The sequence below is a fragment of the Penicillium coprophilum genome (assembly GCF_028826855.1).
Source record: "Penicillium coprophilum strain IBT 35676 chromosome Unknown utg000004l_segment0_segment0, whole genome shotgun sequence".
Classification (NCBI taxonomy): Eukaryota; Fungi; Ascomycota; class Eurotiomycetes; order Eurotiales; family Aspergillaceae; genus Penicillium; species Penicillium coprophilum.
The window spans coordinates 6,307,711-6,329,262 of record NW_026622723.1 but is presented as its reverse complement, the minus strand read 5'-3'; the positions used below and the strand labels follow the sequence as shown (position 1 = coordinate 6,329,262).

General features: G+C 49.1%; 10 protein-coding genes across 10 annotated transcripts; 6 read left to right on the top strand and 4 right to left on the bottom strand.

The window, feature by feature from the left end:
- Positions 1-446: 446 nt before the first annotated feature.
- N7500_006821 (uncharacterized protein) lies at positions 447-1,713 on the top strand (the record flags this gene model as incomplete). Its single annotated transcript, XM_056677965.1, has 5 exons — positions 447-565; positions 773-804; positions 861-922; positions 984-1,108; positions 1,164-1,713. The coding sequence occupies 5 exons, from the start codon at positions 447-449 to the stop codon at positions 1,711-1,713; spliced, it is 888 nt and encodes a 295-aa protein (XP_056532965.1).
- A 1,140-nt stretch (positions 1,714-2,853) lies between these two features.
- Positions 2,854-4,458, top strand: N7500_006820 (H3 histone acetyltransferase RTT109; the record flags this gene model as incomplete). The annotated part of the gene is made up of 1 exon (XM_056677964.1): positions 2,854-4,458. The coding sequence occupies one exon, from the start codon at positions 2,854-2,856 to the stop codon at positions 4,456-4,458; it is 1,605 nt and encodes a 534-aa protein (XP_056532964.1).
- Positions 4,459-4,727: 269 nt separating this feature from the next.
- N7500_006819 (putative ceramide glucosyltransferase) lies at positions 4,728-6,550 on the top strand (the record flags this gene model as incomplete). Its single annotated transcript, XM_056677963.1, has 2 exons — positions 4,728-4,948; positions 5,011-6,550. The coding sequence occupies 2 exons, from the start codon at positions 4,728-4,730 to the stop codon at positions 6,548-6,550; spliced, it is 1,761 nt and encodes a 586-aa protein (XP_056532963.1).
- Positions 6,551-7,187: 637 nt separating this feature from the next.
- N7500_006818 (CFEM domain-containing protein) lies at positions 7,188-9,304 on the bottom strand (the record flags this gene model as incomplete). The annotated part of the gene is made up of 3 exons (XM_056677962.1): positions 7,188-8,930; positions 8,989-9,183; positions 9,245-9,304. 3 exons carry the CDS (start codon positions 9,302-9,304, stop codon positions 7,188-7,190), a joined length of 1,998 nt encoding a protein of 665 aa, XP_056532962.1.
- Positions 9,305-11,071: 1,767 nt separating this feature from the next.
- N7500_006817 (WW domain-containing protein) lies at positions 11,072-11,920 on the top strand (the record flags this gene model as incomplete). Its single annotated transcript, XM_056677961.1, has 1 exon — positions 11,072-11,920. One exon carries the CDS (start codon positions 11,072-11,074, stop codon positions 11,918-11,920), a length of 849 nt encoding a protein of 282 aa, XP_056532961.1.
- Positions 11,921-12,763: 843 nt separating this feature from the next.
- On the top strand, positions 12,764-13,580 carry N7500_006816 (ankyrin repeat domain-containing protein; the record flags this gene model as incomplete). The annotated part of the gene is made up of 2 exons (XM_056677960.1): positions 12,764-13,016; positions 13,135-13,580. The coding sequence occupies 2 exons, from the start codon at positions 12,764-12,766 to the stop codon at positions 13,578-13,580; spliced, it is 699 nt and encodes a 232-aa protein (XP_056532960.1).
- Positions 13,581-13,923: 343 nt separating this feature from the next.
- Positions 13,924-14,673, bottom strand: N7500_006815 (uncharacterized protein; the record flags this gene model as incomplete). The annotated part of the gene is made up of 1 exon (XM_056677959.1): positions 13,924-14,673. One exon carries the CDS (start codon positions 14,671-14,673, stop codon positions 13,924-13,926), a length of 750 nt encoding a protein of 249 aa, XP_056532959.1.
- A 1,029-nt stretch (positions 14,674-15,702) lies between these two features.
- Positions 15,703-16,875, bottom strand: N7500_006814 (NAD(P)H-dependent flavin oxidoreductase; the record flags this gene model as incomplete). The annotated part of the gene is made up of 4 exons (XM_056677958.1): positions 15,703-15,846; positions 15,905-16,633; positions 16,693-16,775; positions 16,833-16,875. 4 exons carry the CDS (start codon positions 16,873-16,875, stop codon positions 15,703-15,705), a joined length of 999 nt encoding a protein of 332 aa, XP_056532958.1.
- Positions 16,876-18,064: 1,189 nt separating this feature from the next.
- Positions 18,065-18,812, top strand: N7500_006813 (uncharacterized protein; the record flags this gene model as incomplete). The annotated part of the gene is made up of 3 exons (XM_056677957.1): positions 18,065-18,104; positions 18,164-18,248; positions 18,377-18,812. 3 exons carry the CDS (start codon positions 18,065-18,067, stop codon positions 18,810-18,812), a joined length of 561 nt encoding a protein of 186 aa, XP_056532957.1.
- A 2,306-nt stretch (positions 18,813-21,118) lies between these two features.
- N7500_006812 (uncharacterized protein) lies at positions 21,119-21,449 on the bottom strand (the record flags this gene model as incomplete). The annotated part of the gene is made up of 2 exons (XM_056677956.1): positions 21,119-21,234; positions 21,350-21,449. 2 exons carry the CDS (start codon positions 21,447-21,449, stop codon positions 21,119-21,121), a joined length of 216 nt encoding a protein of 71 aa, XP_056532956.1.
- Between the last annotated feature and the right edge of the window lie 103 nt (positions 21,450-21,552).

Below are 21,552 nucleotides of genomic sequence, written 5' to 3'. Positions count from 1 at the left end.
TGGTAACTTGACCTCTTCTTCGAAAATTTTGCTATCATCCATCTTCGAGTCTTGAATGATGGAGTTAGTCTTGATTTTCTTGTCTTTTTAGCACTTTCTGGCATTCGTGCCAGTTACCATACATTACCATTCTCGATTTTCCTTTGTACAAAGTAAACACTAGACCTCTCATCTTGAGTGTTCATTTGGATGGTTTTTTCTAATATTCTACACATCGATCATATTAAGAAAAGAAAGGGTACGTATTCAAAATCATAAAATATCTCGTCTCGACGGTAGGGTTATGGACACAAATACCTTGCGAAACACGTGAGTCCGAGTCCCGATCGTCATTGCAATTTGCCTCTTTGATTTTCAATCAATTCAATTTCAACTTCTTCATAACTCCAGCCCTATACGTGAAGGCGAAATTAAGGTATTTTCGTCGGCTCATGCTATCTGTCTTTATGTTATTCCTCTCTGGTGTTGTTGTGGCTCTCCTCGCGGGTCCGGATCCAGCCATTGCGGCGATCACCTCTAGCCTACAGAGCATATTAGGAAACACCCACGGCAGCTCAGACTATGGGTATCCCACTGATATAACAAGAGATCTCTTACCTGTGAGTTTATCTGGTAGTTATTTACATTAATAAACGCTCTGTGAGTGTTCCGCCATCTGGACAATCTTGTTAACCGTGGGGACCCGAATATCTAGATTCCTGTTCATTCTCATAAGTAAGGATACTTTTCGTGGTGCCTGCTCGTGAGTGGTCATATGCTGATTATACCAAAGTGACTATTGGCGAGATGAGCCTTTCTATACCGGTATGCGGGAGCTCTAGTGCCTAATATCTGATTGCCCCTAACATCGCCATGCGCAGGTCTCTCACACGGCTGCACATCTACCGAAGCTGATGTCTGGCTATACAACGGTACCCTTTATGTGAGTTTGTGATCATATAATGTTTTGTCCTTTCTTTTGGGCAGCATACTAACCAAGCAAGGTTGGTCATGACGAATCCGCCCTAACAGCGTCGCGAACTCTTGAATCCTTGTATATCAATCCAATTCTAGATGTCCTGGAGCGCCAGAATCCGGAGAGTCCCTTTATAAAATCGCCTACCAAAAAGTGAGTTTCTGGTCAGGGTCCCACATGGCCTCACTACTAATGCTTGTTGAAACAGCGGCGTGTGGGATACTGTTCCCGACCAAACGCTTTACTTCTTCATTGATGTGAAGACCTCCGGCCCGGAAACTTTTGAAGCTGTGATTGCTGCTTTAAAGCCTCTACGAGAGAAGGGTTACCTTACTACCGTCAAAGATGGCAAGACCGTTACCAATGGACCCGTCACTATCATTGGCACCGGGGAGACACCGTTCGACATGGTTGCACCCATCAAAGATCGAGACTACTTCTTCGATGCCCCTCTCGCAAATCTCAATGATCCCAAATACGCCGGTGTAAATGGCATTATCTCGCCCGTTGCATCAACAGATTTCCAAAAGGCCGTCGGCAAGATAACTGTCGATACGGATCCAATTCTTTCAGAGTACCAACTCAAAGCTCTCCGAGATCAAATCGCCACTGCCAATGAGCGCGGAATCGGTGCTAGATATTGGAATACGCCGCACTTCCCGATTCGTACTCGAAACCTTGTGTGGAGGACTCTTTTGAGAGAGGGGGTCATTCTGCTCAATGCCGATGATCTCGATGCCGTGGCTTCTTACTTTTGAGCAGCATCAGGCCCTAGAAGTGACATCATGGCAGTACGGCCACTTTTGCACTTTGGTATATTTACGCTTTCTGCCCCTCGGGTGGCATTCTACTGGGATTTGGGTCAATAGCGCCGGTCAGATTCCCTTTATCCTTCTGGTGGTGTTCTTGATTCAAAAATAGAAAGTCCAGGTTCCTCCGTCAATAATCATTGATAGTAATATGTGTCTGAACTCTCCATCTTCATCCTTCCCCAAGACTTCCGAGGTAAAGCCATTCATCAAGTCCTGCCGGATTTGTACCATGCCATCTCTCACTCACTTCGCAAGCATAAACGGCACTTGTGTGGTGAATTCTTGACATCTATATGTTGAATTTGGCGACCAGCGCAGCGTTCATCCTCTTTTTCCATGTGGCGTTGACATTTGATGAACTCGCCGCCTGTCGAATGTCCACAGGCGTAACGGATCTGTAACTGGACGCAGACCTCCTGTGTGTTGATGTCAGGCACTGGGGTGCATATTTAGTGACTTGTTTGAACATAGCGAGGTAACACAAATGTAGGCTCACCTATGAAGTCCCCAGAATGTCTATGGGGCATCTTGATAGGTATTCTCAGCGTTATTAGGCTGTGCAGTGTTAAACTTGATGTCAGTATCTTTGAGGCTATGCAATTTGTATCCGGCGAGATATCCATCAAATTGGTCTTACTTTAGTAATATTTGCGATTCTGCCTGTGTCTAGCAGTAACAGTTTGAGTTAAATGATAAGTGTAAGTCATGGAGGCTGGAGAAGTATAGGGAATATCTGGCGGGCAAACGGAGATGCCTCATGTTCAAACACCAGAAATGAAGGGTGGCTCGTCTTAGTATTGAGCAAACATACTTCCAAGATTGCAAGCACAAAGCGTCCTCATATTCTTTCACTCAAGCATTCTATATAGACGTCTGGCTTCAATCTCATTACTGGAATCTTCACTCTCTCACTATCATTCAAACAACTTAATCAAAGAGCACTGACTGGATATCTATATATTGATCTTCCTAAACCGGCAGTCCATATATGTTCCTGGCACGTGATCTCCAAGGGCGCGAAATCGAGTTCTGCGGTCTCCAGCTCCTCTCTTCACCTTTTCCACGACGCTCATTGGACGAATGAGAATGGCGGCAGATCTGGGAGATCTCTTGGCCAAGATGCTCCCCACCGGGGTTGAGGTCATCGTTCGCCATGTCTCCTCAACACCCACTCCATGCGAAGCTCTCTTTGCAGCGGCGCCGGGCCAGGTCTCCGAGCCGACCTTCTGTGAAAATCATTTCCTATCGGTGTCAATTGACTCCAATGATGACGGTGAGACAATTATCTTTGGAATGGAGGTGATGGTCTACAACACGGCCCACTTGACCACCATCTTCGTCTCCAAGGCTGATTCGACGGGTCTTCTGCATCTTCTAAAATTGCCGCGCAAGGTGTCTGTTCTGAGACTGGTCTCCAACACATTTCTCTCATTTTTGGCTCGAACCCGCCAACGGCCCGGTGTCCGTCTGGTCGTGTCGCTGTTCGCCCGCGCCCAGAATCAGTACCTATTCCCGGGCAGCATTGAGAACGCCGAAAAGCACGTTCTGGATGATCGGGGCCTCATTAAGTGGTGGTGTCGTGTGCTAGATCCGATTTTACGCGAGCACGAGCCAGAATCTGCTCCCCAAGAAACGAAAGCACTGGATCAAACAGTCGAGGCTTTCAAGGCCTCTGCTACCGCATACTTAATTGTTCCAAGTTGTGACCGCTTTGAGACACGCAATTTCTTCCCACCTACAGCAAAGGCGGATGCGAAGGATCGGCCACGGTGGCTTAACAGCTACCCATTGAAGCAATTGTGCCATGACCCCTCAGCTCCTCCTCGCTGCTTGGTGCCTCGCTTCCCCGATGATCCCAAGACTCGGTTCCTCATCGACTTGGACAGTGAACTTCCCGAGGAGAAGGAAGGTCAGCCTGTCATTGCTAATGCTGGGCGCTGGCGCAGCGTACGGTCTTTGGATCAATTCTGGGAGATGATGTCTTTCCGCCAAGAATGCTCTGCTGGTCGATTAGTCGGCTTTTTGTGGTTGGTCATCAATCCTCCTGGTCTGATGAACTCGACATCAATGGAAAGCCAAACGCGTGGTTCCTCTGACAATAGCCTGGTCTCCAATAGAACAGAGATTCTTGGGACCATTGGGAACGAGGAGCAAGTACAGAATGGCTCTCGCCAGTCTGAAAAAAATGCCACCTTGACGGAGGCAAGAACCAATTCCACGACTGCCGACACATCCCCCAAAGTTCTCCATGATGGTGGATCTAGCACTGTTAACCCTTTCGACTGGCCAGAGGCCGGGCGTGGACAGGTCGTCCTCAGCGAAGCAGACTACAAAACAATGATGGATTCGGTTCTAGACCATTTCTATGACAAGAAAGAAGTCGTCGCCAGTACCAAACTCTACGTTGACCAAGTTTCTTCCCTGGCAGATGAGCTTACATGGGGAAAGAAGGTTGTCGGCAGCAACACCATAAGCAGCACTATCTCTCAGCCTGTCAATACCAATACCAACAATGTCCTAGATCTAGGACTGATCCGCAAGCGAAAGAAGTCATTGGGCGAGAGCAACACGCTTGGTGTGAATCAGACCCAACCACCTAATGAATCAGGAGACACACAACTAGCTCCGCCAGAGCCGGCTGGTGTCAATGTGCTCAATGCGAGCTTGGTCCGGAAGAAGAAGAAAATATGATTAATGGGGTTTTGCATTTGGTTTCAGTATCATGAGAGGTCTTGGAGTTTGGGGGAGCTTTTTTTTTTTCAATATTCCTATTCGAGACTAAACGAATATAATTTCGGCAATTGAACAACATAAGTACTTATATTTACATCCGGAGGTTCCGAGCAGGCAACTGTTAAGCAGGCAGCTATTTAATTTAATATTTATAGTATTTGGAAGATATGCCCTCTGGTTGGTCCAATGCACGTGTCCTGTAGCTTTCTCGGCGGAGACAGACAAAAATGATTCCCACCCGCATCCGATTGCTTCTTCTTCTCCAGAATGTCGTTCTCATCTGCATCTGTGTATATGTCGCCTTTCCTTCGTGGTCCATGCTAGAGCCTACCTTTTCATTCCTCGGGCCTGACGATGACGCGGTCAACGTGTCCGTCGCGATTGGTTGGATTGCCCTGATCTGGTATACATTCATACAGGGAGTTTGCGGCCTCGGATATTTTCAGATGTATGACACAACCTGCTATCTCGATATAACATATATCACTGACACTATTTTTTCCTGGTCAGATGGAAATACTTTCTCAGCCAGCCGCATCGGTCACGGCTAACGAACGCCTCCGACTCACCGCACGTCACCGCTATCCGGCCTGTCAAGGGTCTCGAGCCGCACCTCTATGACTGCCTTGCTGCCACGTTTCGGCAGGACTACCCGCGCGATAAGCTTAGCATTCGTCTTTGTGTATCGACACGCGATGACCCGGCCTATCCTACTCTCCGCAAACTAATCGCCGATTTCCCGCATGTCGATGCGCAGATTTTCGTCGAAGACGAAGATCCGCTGTTACAGCAGGATGGCATCAATGCGTATACGCTCGGGCCGAATCCTAAAATCAGAAATATGAGCCGCGCGTATCGTGAAGCGAAAGGAGATATCGTTTGGATCATTGACTGTAATGTCTGGGTCGGGAAGGGAGTTTGTGCCCGGATGGTAGACAGACTGTGTGGAACTGGACCCTCATCCAGCAAGAAATACAAGTTCGTGCACCATCTCCCCGTGGCTGTGGATGTGACAGGAGAGAGCAACCTGCGTGAAGAGCGACAGGCGCTCGTAGATGCCAACCCGCAAGCCACGGCTGCTGATACAGCGGCTGCAGCGATGCCGTGCGTGCGTCCAGAAGATGGGCCTACAGCCATGATCGCGACTGGAGGTGGTCGCTTGGAAGAGCTTTTCCTGTCCTCCGCACATGCGAAAATGTACACCGCGATTAACACAGTTCTCGTTGCGCCATGCATCGTGGGAAAATCGAACATGTTCCGCCGCTCCCATCTCGACTATCTCACCAGTTCATCGCCCTCCGGTCCCGAGACTCGCCATCCTGGTATCGATTTCTTCTCCGACAACATCTGCGAAGACCATCTGATTGGTGATCTGCTATGGAAGAAGCAGGTGAGGGAAGAAAAAGAGCTCGGCGAGCGTTGGGGCAAGCATGCTATGGTCTTTGGTGACATGGCTATTCAGCCTGTTGCCAACATGAGCGTGCCGGCATATATCGCCCGTCGTGTCCGGTGGCTACGAGTGCGTAAATTTACCGTCCTGCTTGCTACGCTTGTCGAGCCTGGCACCGAGTCATTTCTATGCACAATCTATGGCGCCTGGGGCATCACCACTGCCTTGGCTCCGTATCTTGAGCGAAAAGGCGTGCAATTCGCTGCCCATCTTGGGACGTGGAGTGCGTTTTTTGTTTTGTTCGCACTTGGCATCATCTCCTGGGTCCTGGTCGATTGGACATTGTATATCAAGTTGCATTCGGCAAAATGCATTGAGTTGGATGAGGATACCCCAGCTTTTGCTCGGCCCCAGCGCTATCGATCGTCCCAAACTACTCGTCGCCCGTTCATGCAATGGTTTGCCGCCTGGCTTGGCCGCGAACTGCTGGCCCTGCCCATCTGGATCATGGCGGTATATGGCGGTGTAACCATTGTCTGGCGAGACAGGCGCTTCAAGGTCGGCTTTGATGCAAAAGTTCGGGAGATCGATCCCCCTACTTTGCCTGCGCATGTTTCGTCTTCTGTCGGAGTGGCAGCGGGCAAGGTCCGCAGTGACTGAATTGATGTGTAAATGAGACCATACGAAGGTCATGTATATCAAAGCAGCATTCCAAGCTCTGCACCGTCCATCAATGTAATCTTATGACAAAAGGAATTACAGTGCATTGCTACAAGTTCAAACGCAGCCAATGGACCATTGGGGATGCCTCCAGCCGACCTCCTAGTGTATTCCTTCTTCACTCTTCGGCCCTATGAGGCAGCCCCCGGGCTCAACCGATCCAAAACTTGTTGTCTTCAACCTGGGGATTCAAGCGAAATGTGATATGAGATTTCCATTCAGAAGTACTTCCGATGTCTTGGGTGCTGCGGCTTCTTCTTTTCATGTATTATATTCCTTGAATATCAATGATGATGAAATGAGTTTCAAATATCAAATAATATGACGAGACTTTTATATTATAGGAGATTTGACCATCACTGTCTTTCCGGCAAACTCCCCATTGGGATTACAGGTGTCAAGATTACTGAATGGAGTGCTTACCAAACTAGGTATGTAGGTAGTCACTGTATCAGAGTCATAAACAATAGTAATATTGCGAGCTATAAGAAAAATTTGGAGAATGTAAGAAACAAATGACAATGGATTATATAAGATAAGTGAAGTTCGTTTTCTCAGAAATTGAACAAGGGAACGATTAGAAGAGAAGAGCCAAAATCACAAGACCGAAAGCCCAGAAACTAGACAAAGGCAATTTCGATCCCGCATTGCCGTAAGTGGGAGTTTCGGTTGGCTCGGATGCCGTGGGCTCGTTTGGTGTGACGACACCGTTGGGCTTGGAGAAAGTGGCAGTAGGGGCAGCTGGTGTATTAAGCGGGGTGGGAGTTTTGCAGCTAGTTGCCATCGTCGAGGACGCAATGTGCTGATAACCGGTGTTATAAGGAGGATCGATAGTAGAAACCACAACCAAATTCACGGAGGTTGTGGAAGAGCAAGTGACCGTGCTGAATCCAACCAGGGGAACAGTTGCGGTATGCGAGGCCCAGCTGATGGTGGTACAGGGAGTCTGAGGAACAGATGAGGTGACGCCAACAGCCTCGACAGAAGTAGGTGTGGTTTCAGGATCAGCGGTGGTGGTGTGGGCGTAGACCAAAGAAGTGAAAGTCGACGTGGAGGTTGAAACGATGTCGACGATAGCAGGGTTCTTTGGGACGTAGGGGGCGCAAATGCCGGCGAAGTAAGCAAGGGCGGAATCCTCTTCGTCTTTAGAGCTGCTCCAGGCCCGAATGCACGAGCTGACTTTGTCTGTGAACTCAGTGGACGGGCAGAAGCATCCGACATCGCTGTTGGAGTCGCACTTGGGAATGGAGAGCCAGGTGTTGAGGCACTTGGGTACCACGTTGGGGCAGGGGACAGTGACAGCGGGTGGGTTGGGGGCGGTAGCGGTCGTGGTCTGGATAGTCCCCGTGATCAGAGGGTCTGTGTAAACAACCTGAGATGCAGTGCTGGTCTCCGGATCGACGGGGCTGATTGGGCAGACCGTGGTTGACAAGGGATATGTAGAGGTAACCGATACAGTCGAATGGCCAGGGCAGTTAGTGACAGTGGGTGCGCATTTGGTGATAGTGAACTCCTGTGTAGTCCAGACTGTTGAGGTCGTCAGCTGCCAGGTAGACTGGCTAACGATAGGATCCTTCGGTGTGACAGGCAGAGAAGCTGGTGTGGTAGGCTCCGAGTGAGTGTGGGGGGGGTCATATTGGCTGATAGTAGAAACCTCGGGCGTAACAGTGGAAGTCCAATACGCGGTGGGCAGGGAATTTGTTGGGGTAGGCTCCGAGTGAGGGTAAGGGGGGTCGTCATAGCTAATAGTAGAAACCTCGGGCGTAACAGAGGAGGTCCAATACGTGGTAGGCAGGGAAATAGTTGAGGTGGGCTCCGAGTGAGTGTGAGGAGGATCAAAGTGGCTAATGGTAGTCACCTCAGGTGTGACAGGCCGGGTCCAATGCGCGGTGGACAGGGAGATACTTGAGGTGGGCTCCGAGTGAGTGTGAGGAGGATCAAAGTGGCTGATGGTAGACACCTCAGGAGTAACCGGAGAGGTCCAATGCGCAGGAGGCTCAGGCTGCTTGGTTCCAGTAGAGCAGTCAAAGTCGATTGAATAGATCTCTAGCTCACAATCCCCGAACTTGCTGTCTTCCGGAAGTGTGAACTCGACTGAGACAGCACCACCACACTGGTCATTGCCGACATCAATTCCATCGGACGAGCTCGACGCGACATGACGACAGGAAGTACCATCAGACATCTCGTAGATGATCAAGACATCGGTGTCCTCGGAGGTTGACAGATGGAAGTTTCGGATTGAGAATGGAGCATCCTCGGCAGAGATCTTGATTGTCCAGTCATCATCACTAGAAAGCGTTCCACCAAGACAAGTGCTCTTTAAGGGGTTAGAATCAAGACTCTTTGAATATGTGGTAGTGACCTATGAGACCTACCCCGTAGCCAGACTCATGACAGTCTTTCTTGGCCTCGAGGCCAGCAAAGTGAAAGCCTCCAAAGTCCCAATTGCCTCCAAAGACCCAATCGTCATCGTCTAACAGCTCAGACAAGTCAAAGCCGTTCTCCTGAGCCTCTGAGCACTGATTGTCGGTATTCTCTGGGCTAGTGTAGCAGAGATCGGTACCCCACCACTGAAATCTTCCGTCAGATCTGCGCCTTGGCCTATAGACATGTGGAATCCAAAGTACTCACCAGGCCCGCCGGATGAGCTAGAGCAGCACCAAAAAGCGAAAGAAGAGTGATTCCCTTCATAATGGGGGAACACTGTATTAAAGCCAGTAAATAATATAATAGAACGAGGGAATGACGCTTGAGTTGAGCGTGGGTCTGAAAGGAATGAAAATAAGAGACGCGGTTGGCGAAGTTTGTCGAATGGATGTTGGATGTTCGGCATCAATGACCGTCAGGATACGATCCCTTTTAAACTCAAACAATCTGTCGGGAATAATTATCCCATATTCCCACAGTCAAGCTTTACTATCAACAAACAAGATGAGAATGCAAGCCACTCTGGTCCCGGAATTCGGGATCAATCCAATGGTGGGAGGTTAAGTGCATCGTAGAACAACTTGTTTTGATGGAAAGCAGGGCACTCACATCGCTGTGGCTCTAGGAATTAACCAGGGGGGACATTCCAGAGTCAACAACCCCAAGGACCAATTAGAACAGTCGATAACTGTACGCCATCTATAGATCTCGCTCAAAATCGCCGAAAGTCAAAAGGGGTGGAATATCAAGCAAGGAGCAGCAATCTGGAATGAATCTTCACCATGGAACAACTTGGAACAACTTGCACCATCCTACACAGTCTTTTCGAGCCATATACTCTGCTTATGAAACAGTCGATCGATCGAGAGCATCCTAGGTGAGATCTGAGATGAGCTCGATGCCATGATGAAAGATGCCAGCCAAGAGATTTGAATCGCCTCTCTAAGCCCTAAAGAATTTGGTTTTTGTCATGCTTAATGATAACATACACTTTCCCCCCAAAGACTATATCAATATATATCCGTACCAAGTACCTGCGTATCATCATAAGCTTTCAGATCGAATGTTCAGGTTTCAGCTGAAAGACCTCGACTTTGCTTGAGAGTTCCTTTTTGAGTCGACATAATAAAATCATAGAAGCCTGCAGCTGTTGTTTACCTGATCTATCTGCAACGAGGCGCCAAAACAAGTGCAAGAGATCTACGACATGGAACCATGGAGCTCAACGACATTCTTGCCCGTGCATTCCAAGCAATTGCCTAATAACTAACCATCGTCTTCTTTTCTCTCATTGATTATACATCAAAAGAAGTGTGGCCAAATTTCGACATTGGAGCACCCTAGGTACCTCGCAGGGAGCGGAGGAGGAATGGCGCACTATGGATGGCAAGGTGTATTCTTGCTCCCGAGAATATGTTACTGGAAACACACTTCTGAGATGACTCTTGGGTGCATAGCCAGAACCCACTCTTGCAGGTTGTACTGTATAAATCAGTAAGAGATCGGACTATATCAGCAATTGAGAGATCAATCATTGCGCTCAGCCTCTTTAGGTCACGTGTGGGTCCACAGCAAGGATGGCGAGCAGGCCAACAACATGGATGATCAGGATGAACCAGTCACGTAGTGGAGAGTTTTCCAAGGTTAGTTGACATGTTGAATCAACATTGGAGGCTGACCAAGTGAAAATGCCGAGATGACAAGTGGGTACTAGCATGGTGCCAATCGCAACCGAGCTATAGGAGAGATTTCAGCACATCAGTCATTTCAAGTCATTCTGAGAGGGAAGTGAGCTGTTGTTCAAAGGGATTGAACTGAAGTACATATCACACTTGTACGGCGTAGTGAGGCGGCCATTGCCGGTCAACCTGTTACGCTAATCTCATTTAGGGTTAGCGCAGAGATCTTCCCGTTCAAGTAGGCGGTGACCCCAATTGTCCCGCACGGACCATATTCGACAGGCGCATCCTTCTCTTTCTCTTCTGTCAATTGGTTACCCTTCTGCACTAATCATTGCTTTCAATGCCTAGCATGTCTGCCTCACCAGAAGCATCGGACTCTGCCCCAAAACAGTGTGCCAGTGGCTCACCCAGCCCTGCTGCGTCGAACCTTGCGACGGAACCCAAGCATGACATCGATAGTCAGGAAGACCAGACGCCAAAGAATGAAGGACCCCAACCAACCGACGATCCGGAGACCGATGCGTCAAAATCGCAATCCGATGAACGCGAACCAGGTGAACTGACATCTGAACCACCACTCCCCGATGAAGCTCCACCACCACTTCCCAACGAGGCTCCGCCCGCACAGCCCGAGGATGATGGATGGGAACCTGCATGGGACGCCACGGCAGGGGCATATTACTTTTACAACCGCTTCACCGGAGTTTCGCAGTGGGAAAATCCCCGCGTACCCCAGGTCCCAGCGGCTGCAGCAATCCCAGCAGCACCCGGTACCGAGGACAGCCACCAAAGCGCAGCTCCAAAAAAGGAACCAGTACTTGGTGGTTATAATCCCGCAATCCACGGCAACTATGACCCCACCGCACCATATGCGCAATACCATGAAGAGCCAGCAGAGCCCACGCGCGGAGTCGGTTTCGACCCATCCGCAGCATATGCAGCTACTGGCACATTCAACCGCTTCACTGGACGATGGCAGGCTGCAACAATCAATCCGGAAAACCATAACGACGAGAACAAGTCTCGGCGGCAGATGAACGCTTTCTTCGACGTTGATGCCGCAGCAAACAGCCATGATGGCCGGAGCTTGCGCGCGGAGCGCAGTGCTAAGAAGTTGACAAAGCAAGAGTTGAAGCAGTTCAAGGAGAAGCGTCGCGAGAAGAAGGAGGAGAAGAGGCGAGCTTGGCTGAGGGACTAGGCGCTTGTGGCTAACTGTTTGTTTGAGTTCTGAGGGGGAGGGAGGGTTGTTTGATGTATTCTCTCGTTGCCACCGGTCGCATTGCAATTTTGGAGCCTTTTGATACCATCCCACCGGATGTGGGACTCGGCGTTTGAGCTTGTTTGATTTGTTTTTCTCTTGGCGTTCTGCCTTGCATGTGGATAGAGGCAGGCTGGAGAGTCCGTCTGCCTTATTCATGATTGAGTAAAGTTCTCTGTACAATGTACTATGTATCAACATAACGATCGTCTCTGCATAGTCTCTTTTCAGTAGTTTAATTCAGTAGCGCGTACTGATTGGCCATGTTCATTTGACGCCTTTCGCTGTACCGTTGACTGATAGCGCACTATCAGTCACATGACCTGCGATATCAAATTATTTTTTGCGGTGATCGCTTCATTTGTTGCCGGGATACTCCACGCTAGAAAGCAAAGAACCGAAAGCAAAGGTAAGATTTTTACTTCCTGTTGGTTGATTATATACACTTGTGGGAATATATCTCGATCACCGTTTCCTATCTCGTGGTTGTTGTCATTCACATTGAAATCCTTATCGACGACCTCGATCTGCACTGGATATATCTTCGGGACATACTCTCGTATTATGGAAAACCACCGATTTTTCCAAGAACAATTTTGATTTTACAGATACCACACTTTGTCTGCTTCTCATTGTCTCGTCATCTTCAAGTCGTGAACAGCCGAATTATTACTGACACCCCACTCTAGCTACATCAAATAAAGTGGGATATCAAAAACAACCCCACTAAACAAGAAAGAAAAGAGTCATACCAAAGACTTGGTTCATCTTTTATCACACATCATGTCCGCTTCTACGACATCACAGGCAAAGCCTTCAGTGCCAATTGCACTCTCCGCCGATGCGGTCGACGATCTTATCTATGACGCCCGAGCAGGTGACCTCGAGGCCCTAAATGAGGACCTTGCCAATCTTGCCAGCCAACACAGCTGCAACGAGTCCCAGATTGTGGCGTCTGCCATTGACATGGCAGATGAGAGCGAGGGCGGCTCGGGATCTTGCATTCTGCACTTCCCCGCTGCGAATGGAAACGCCGGTATGTTGATTGAGTGACTTGTTTGACTTGGTTTGATTTTTACATAACATATCAAAGATATTGGTTTTCCTCTGGTTTGCGGCGTCTTTTTCTTGTGTTCATTACTGACTCTGCTCAGAAATCCTCAAAACTTTGCTCCAGAAGCTGTCATCCGCAGACGCTGCCCAGCGTACCGCGCTTGTCAACCACCGCAACAACTCTGGCAACACCCCTTTGCACTGGGCCGCACTTAATGCGCACCTGGAATGTGTTAAGGCGCTTGTTGAAGCTGGCGCAGACCTTGATGTTAAGAACGATGCTGGTCACGACGCTGTCTTCCTCGCTGAGCGGACGGCGTGGGCTGCTGTTGAGGGCGATGAGGATGTGGAGGGTGCTGAGGGCAATGATAGTCAGACCCAGGAGATCGAGATGACTATTGGTGAGAACGAGGGTGATGAGAAATCCGGTGAGGGTGTTGGTGAGATGTCTGCAGGCAGACAGGTTGTTGAATGGCTCCTGAATTCGGATGTTGCTGGTAGCTTGGAGAAGGGGATCACTGAAGGCGAGGCTAGTGGGTCTACTTGATTGATATATTGAGGTTCCGGGATGACATTCCTCTTCTTGGATAGGAAATGATCGAAAGAAAAGTTTTACGATTTCAACCATAGAATCAGAGCCATAGGCCTCATACGCCAATCGAGCTCCGTTCTGCAGCTCTGTCCTTCAGACGTGATAGCACCAGTATATTATCACGTAGTTCTTGTTATTGGACAATTCGCTGCCTCCATTGCCCAAAGAAAGTTCTGGTGGAGCGTGTTCAGGGATTTTCTGCTGCCACAGGGGATCTGTCGGATGAGTATTCTACATGCGTCCACTCTCTTGCAAGAACATAGATACATGGTTGATTAAGAGTCACTCGAACCAACTTCTATAATCTCCCAAGCCCAACACTACCCCATACGCTATTTCTCCTCTTCTCATCCTGCACTCCCTCTACCCACTTCTCATTCCGCTTCTCAACCAATCTCTCCTCCTCCGTAAGCCCAGCAGAATCCAACCACTTTGGCGATGCCACACCACGCGACGAAGTCTTAATCGAAATCGACGAGCGCGGGATATTCAACCCACAATGTCTCTGCAGTAAAGCCGACATGGACATTCTATCCTTCTTCTCAGACACAGGTTTCTCAGAAGGCGAAAAGCCCTTGTCGGCCGTTATCGCAGACGAACAATCCAACGCTCCGCCCTTGACCTCCTCCGTCATCTCAAAAGGCCCCTGCACCATTTTCCTCGGCGCCTCGACAGGCGAGCGACAATCCAATTTCAAAATCGGATGTGGGGGTCTGGATGTCGGCCTGGGAGCCCGTTCCGGCGAGTGGGGGGTGGTATTTACATCGAAGGTGGTATTTACATCGAACAAGGTCCGCGCATTCCCATTATTTGGTCTCATCTGCATAGGGTTTGCTGGTGACTCGCTGGGTAGGACGGGCTCGTGCGCCGAGTGGTGGACCATTGTCGAGGTTGATTCCAGGCTTGCGCGTGTCAGCGAGGCTGTTTCGGAGGTTGCTTTGATTAGATCTTTTGAATCTTCGTCATGGAGCTTGGTGCTTGTCGTTGAGAGTCTTTTGGAGAAGCGTTTAATGCGCATGCGGCGAGCCAGAGTGGATATAAAGCCCATTTTGAATTTTGGGAAGCTGGGTGTGTTGGAAGGGTTTGCGAGTGTGGTTATAGGTATAGATCTATGCGTGCGTCTGGATGTAAAGTCGGGTGGTTTTGATATTGGCGAAGATTGGAATAGCTGGTGGAATGGTATGAATCGAGTGACTGATTGGGAGAGAGAAGGGGAGAGATAGAAACTAAACTCGGCCGTGTTTGCTTCTGGACTGAGGATACGTTGGGCGAGGTATGTCGCTATCTGGATCTTCACGGGGTAATGCCAGTTTGTATGTGCTGTGCGACGCAATAAGACATAATCTATTTGGGCAAGCAGTCGGGTACGGCTACATTCACTTGGAGATGTTCCCTCAACCTCTAGATAAAAACACTTACAGGGACAGTTTACCAAGCATCACATAAGTTGATAAGGGTTGTCCGGAGGCCAATCATAGGGGAATGATATCATGCACAAAGGCCACGACGCAGGAAGCACAATCGACGATGAGAAGCTATAACTGAAACAGAGCCAATTGCCTGAGCCGGAAACGGTAGCTTGTTCAAGCATTCCCCAGAGGATCGACTGCACGCAAGGATGTCTCCACTCTCTTTTTGACCTCGCATAAGAGGACTTGGGTTTCGAGAAAAGTTCATTCTTTCTTTTATCGATTCCAGTGGGAGAGGTTGGAAAAAGGACTCCACCATGGTTTTGTAAGCATTATCGTTGGAGGTTGGAGTTGGAGGAATGCTCGAGTACCCGAGGATCTGCGTGCTTGCAGATCCTTGATATAAGGTCACGGACCGTCGGGCAGGAATGCTTATTATTGATTGACCCCCTTGGGAGAGTGAATACGCAGCTCTTTGAACAGACATGACGTGGGTCGTGGACTCGTGATGGATGGGAGGTGAAGTAGAAAAAAGTATCCAAAATGTAAATGTAGGCCATTAAAAATAAATCAGATCTCAAATTGGTTCTATTTGATCTTTCCAAACAGTCTCTCCAAACAGTATGAGGCTAAAATAACATAAGACCACATTGGTAACATAAAGCTCTTCAAAGCTTGCTAGAGGGGGCATCGGTAAACAAAGACCTAGTCCGGCTCATCGCTTCCAAGGCCTCCTTCTCAATCCGAGTGAGCAAGACCTCGCAAGTCGGGATGTCGTGAATCAAGCCAATGACTTGACCGGCAGTCCATACCTGTATGACGAAGGATCAGCAAACGCACAAGACATGCATAATTCTGGAATCAACTTACGCCGAAATCGACGTCACCATTAATGAAGACCTCACGACCCCGCTTGCCGCTAACATAGGGCCCAACTTCGCTGAATTCACCAGTCTTGCTCTCCTGCTCAATCTTTAATGCGTCCTTAGCCACCTTATTGGCAAACAGGCGGGAGGTGTTCTTCCACCGACGTAGCACAAGCGCAGTATCAGTTTCTTCAGCCGCAACGATAGCCTCCTTAACCTTCTGGTGGATTGGAGCTTCAACAGTGCTCATAAAGCGAGTACCCATATTGATACCCTCAGCGCCGAGCGCCAGGGCAGCAGCAAGGCCCTGACCATCGGCGAATCCACCTGAGGCGATGAACGGAACGCCGAGTTCCTGGCGCGCACGGCTCAAAAGGATGAAGTTGGTGATATCGTGCTCACCGACGTGACCGGCACACTCAAAGCCGTCAATAGAAAGGAAGTCTACGCCGAGCTTGACGGCAGACTTGGCGTGGCGGATTGTGGTGCACTTGTGCAGGATGATGGTGCCAGCCTTCTTCAGCTGGGTGATGACGGGACCTGGGTTGTTACCGGCGGTCTCAACAATCTTGACTCCTTCGTCAATAATGACTTGGGCATACGCAGCGTAGTCAGGGGGAACCATGGCTGGGAGGAGGGTCAGGTTCACTCCGAAGGGGTATTTGGTCATAGTGCGACATCTGCGGATTTCTTTGCGGAGGTGTTCGGGGGTAGGTTGGGTGAGAGCTGTGAGCTAAATTGTAGTGTTAGATACTGTGTGCAACTAGGGCTTTCATTAGAGCGTATACGTACAAGTCCAAGTCCACCTGCGTTGCTAACAGCCGAGGCCAGCTCAGCGTATCCAACCCATTGCATACCACCCTGCACGATGGGCACTATATATTCGATCAGCAGCTGGAGATAATTGCGAAAATGGCGGTTTCATAACGCACCTCGGATACCGAGCTTCCGTGTCAAAGCTGTGTTGAAAGGCATCTTGTTAGATCGGAGTATCTAATCTGATAATCGCGAAGTCAGTAAGTTCCAAAGAAACAACATGCAACGTCAACAGGGACCAGATATACTAACATGATCGGACTGCTTTTTTGATCGCTTCTCAAAATTCAGGGCCAGAGAGAGAATCAAGTCTTTGAATATGTATAAGAGACCAGATAATACACCGATCTCACAGCCGCGGAGCTCTGTGGGGAAGGTCCGAGGAGCCGAGGTTGCAGCTGCGGGCACAGGTTAGGATTACTGAGCAGGAGGGCCGACCTTATGTTCCTCAAAGGGTTTATAGTATGATTGTGAATAATCAATAATATTAAGCTGTAGACTGAATATCAAGCCTAGGTCTAGGAAGGAAGAGAATATATCGACGTGGTTTACCTTCTGGACATGTTTGGCCATGACATGTGATAGAAAGCAATGACTTTATATGGTCAGGCCCATCACCGATTTCACAGCTGACAGCGTTTCGTACATAGTTGTGGAGGCAAGTAAAAAGTAGCGATCATTATGGCATTCGATTATTCGTGATGTGTGGTAGATAGCTGCATAGCTCGAGTGAACATCGAAATGATGCAAAACAATTTAAAATGCCCCAGCTGAATGCTTTTACATGGCCAGTGCAGACTTTTTTTTAGTACAGTTGCAACAATCTCTTGAACAACTGTACTGTAGCCAAAGAGCCTAGTAAGTCTACAAACATCTAACGATTGATACATATAGCATGTATCCCTGAATATGAAACCCCTTCCCCTCATTGGTAGAGTGGAACGGGCGATTAACGACGGGACTCTCCTTCTGAGAGCCTCAATATCCCTCGGCGTCCACGACAGAAAGCCGCAGTCAGTGAGGGAAAGCTAGACACGACGACATCATCCCAGCCAAAACCAGTAGACGACGTGAGCGGAGACTCTTGAGGAAGAGAAAGAAAGAAGAGCTGCGGACGGAAGAAAGTGGGAAAACAGGCGAGTAGTCACGTGACTGTGGTAGCGCGTCAGGAAGAACAATATCCCGGCTGGTAATAGATCCAATCTGATTGGTCGACGCCGACTACCGGGTGTCAGTCCCGTGACTTAGAACTCCCGTACCCGAGGTCGTCCGTTGATTCCGATCGCTCGCGAGCCATTTGGGATTTCTGATCTCGATCAAACAGAACAATCTCAACTCCGCAATCACAATGTTCTCTCAGAAGGTTGCTCAGCAGTCGCTGCGACGGCGTATGTTGAACCCATTGTCTAGCTTATCCGAATTTGCGATCTAACTTATTCCCGGACAGTTGCCGTCCAGCAGCCGTTCGCTATGCGGTCCATGATGGGCGCTTCCCCTGTCGCCGTTGCCCTCGGCAAGAACATCCAGACGAGGTCAGTTACCCAGCGTCAAAACGACAAGTTCCAATTGTTCCGCCCATTCTCGAATCAAGCGCCCCTCGCGAAATCCTACGTCATCCACAATCGCCGGAAGTCCCATACTAACTAGAGAATGTCTATAGACAAGTCGCTTCTTCCTCGAAAACCGAGGACCCCAGCCAGATCCTCGTTAAGCAGCGTCTTAACCGCCCTGTCGCCCCCCACCTTAGCATCTACAAGCCCCAGATTGGCTGGATCGGCAGTTCCCTGCACCGTATTACTGGTGTCGCTCTCTCCGGTACTCTGTACCTCTGGGCCACTGCCTACCTCGCCTCTCCCGCTCTCGGTTGGCACGTCGAATCAGCCTCCATGGTCGCTGCCATGGGTGCTCTCCCTCTCGCGGCCAAGGTCCTCCTCAAGACCACCCTTGCCCTGCCTTTCACCTACCACTGCATGAACGGTCTCCGTCACTTGATGTGGGATCTCGGCCGTGGCCTCACTAACCCTGTCATTATCAAGACTGGCTGGACTGTGGTGGGCCTCAGCATTGCCAGTGCTGTCGGTCTTGCTTTGATTTAAATGTTTCCGTACCTCATACCTCCGAATTTCCTTATGTGTTATTAAAGTGATTTTTCCTCAAATATACACGAATCAGGTCAATTGGCGCGAGCTCAAAAGGCGCTGATTCTTTTCCTTCTGTTCAGACCTTTCTTCATCTCCATTGGAAATTGGGTGTAGATTGGGCTAGATTACTCGCACGATTTTAATCTGCAAGTATGCTCATCTTTAAAGTAGGTGCCAAATCCAGCTTTGTCGAGACTATATTGTTCTACCTCTGGGTCTTTCTTATTGCCATCTATGTGTCGATGGGCAAATGCAATCTGTCTCGAGTGATATAGTTTCATTAAGCTGCCTTGCCCGATGATGGATATGCGAATGAGAAAGGCACCCTAAGTATAGACCCGTCACTCGATTTCCATATTCACTCTCACGCATCGTGTCCCATTTTGTCTCCTTTGGGTTCAATGTTCCTCTCATGACTTTGCCATTTTCCACCCGTAATTGATATTGCATTGATAACGTCACACGTCGCATTAAGGTATCCCAGTTGCCCATCAATGCACATCCCCATTGTAACGACTGTAGTTGAAATGCCTTGGAGTATGATCTGTAAAGTAAGTTAGTTCTTGCTCGTATCATTTCCCGACTTGGCCATTATATATATCTCGTGAAATATGTACTTCACATGGCTGCACAAGCAAAACTCACCTATTGTCCCGTATTGCCTGAACGCCAAACAAAGAAAAGCCAAGAAACTGCCATTTAAGCAGGACTAGGAGGAGGATTGGGTGGGAAAGGTCGTGGTGAGGGAGGGTCTTGCACCGAGTGATCACAAGCCGGGATGCTTTCCGCGAAGATATAGCATGTCTGGATCGGCGATGAAGGGGTGGATTGGAAGCCACGGGCAAAAGCAGTATTGCAATCCATTTGAATACTCAAAAGGCACGAAACGAAGGTGGCTATAGTATAGTAGAGCACACGAATCGGGGCTGATGGAGGACGGAAGTATATGTATTCAACGAAAGACAGGCAACGGACACAAAACGAAGATCTGCAGTGTTATTCAAGATAAAGACTACAGACCCGGACAGGCAAGTCTCTTCTATTTAAGCAATTCGAGAACTCAAGTTAAATTAGGGGCACGCCATCCACACAAGTCGTACACCGCTATCCTGTCGAACATCCCGATCAAGGATCAAGACAAGAAGCCGTTTGACGATGGCCATATTGCCGTTGCTATCCGCCGACCTTGGGATTGGCTTCTATCCATCAGGATCAATATCTCGGTAGAGTCTGCAAGGGCCCGTCTAAATATTTGATGTATAAACCGTTAGACAGTATCCGCAGACGGTCACACCCGCTGTTCTAAGTACTCTATTTTTCATCTTATTTCTTTGCTTTTCCCCGGAAGCAAGCATGGACCAGGAATGAGAAGTAGATCCACTTCCTGAGACCTAGAATCCTTCCTTAAAAAGCAAATAGCATAATGTCCGCAATGGACGGGTATAGATCCTTTCCCCCCGGACCGCTGCCCCCGAAGAAGGCTGCAGACGGAGTTTCACCAGCGGCCTGAGCCTTCGGCATCTTGCAGCCTCTTGAAGAAATCTGTCTCACTAGGTTTGTTCTAGATGATTTGCCGTTGGCTACTTCCGATGTTATTAGCCAAATAAATATTGTTTGGGTTGAACAGCCGTCTGTTCTTTTCAGAAGTATATGAATTCGAGGCTGTCAAACATCGACTAGTTTGTGTTCTTGTTCGGTATTACGGTTTTTCGAAGATCATCAAAGAGGCTCTGCTACCCAGGCCTCCCACAATGCCCATTGTTGGCTGTGAACTTGCTCAGTCGTGAGAAGAATGTCTATGCAAGCCTTAGAAGCTTCCACTGGCCATAAGGGGCAAAAAAGAAAACGGAAGCCTACCTACGGAGCACAGCCAAATACGACCGAATACCAACACACGTGGATCACGTTTTGCCTCCCTGTAAAGACAGTCTCTTGCCTAATCCAGGAGGCGAGATCAGAGTACGCTGATACAGCAGAGCCGTTATTCTACAGCCCAGAGAGGGATGGGTCCTTTGGGCCAACCACTTGTGCCTCAACCGAGCCCTCCAGCTGCGAATATCCGCAATCAAGCTGTCTAAGAAACACTGCCCTGTGCTCCCGAAAGCTTGAGCTATGGCCTCTGCATACCCGGCATGTTTCGCGGAACGACTGTGTCCCAAGAAGGCCACGAAAGCTTCTCTTGAGTGAGACTTGATCGCCTTGAGCCCTTCTGGGCGGTTCTGTTCTCTTCTTTTCCACTTTCCGCCGTTCCTCTGCAGCGGCTAGAGACCTATGTCCCTGATGGTTGGGCCGCGCTCAGGGTCTGTTCCGCCGCTGCTCGCATTGCCCGCTAGCCAGTCTTGTAATTGGGCGATGTTACGTGGCAGCAAAATCGGACCTATAGCCTATAAGTTTAGAGTGCACAAATTTCCTGTTCGTTCTTGTAATGGTGAGGTTATCCAGAGAAGGATGTTGCTCGACAAAGTGGTGAAGAGATCTGCGAGACCACTTACACCCAGGCGAGTCCCAATTTTCAACAATGGGGGCATGCAGAAACCATGAGCCCATGCTGCTAGTAGTCTGAAGCCGGGGCAAATGCGTATCGTGTGTCATAGCGGACTGACACAAGTTGAAGGAAGTCTATATTTGGCTGAGTATACCCTGCAAAAAGCGGTATAGGTGGTGTATTTTCAAGTATCTCTCACAGATGACATAG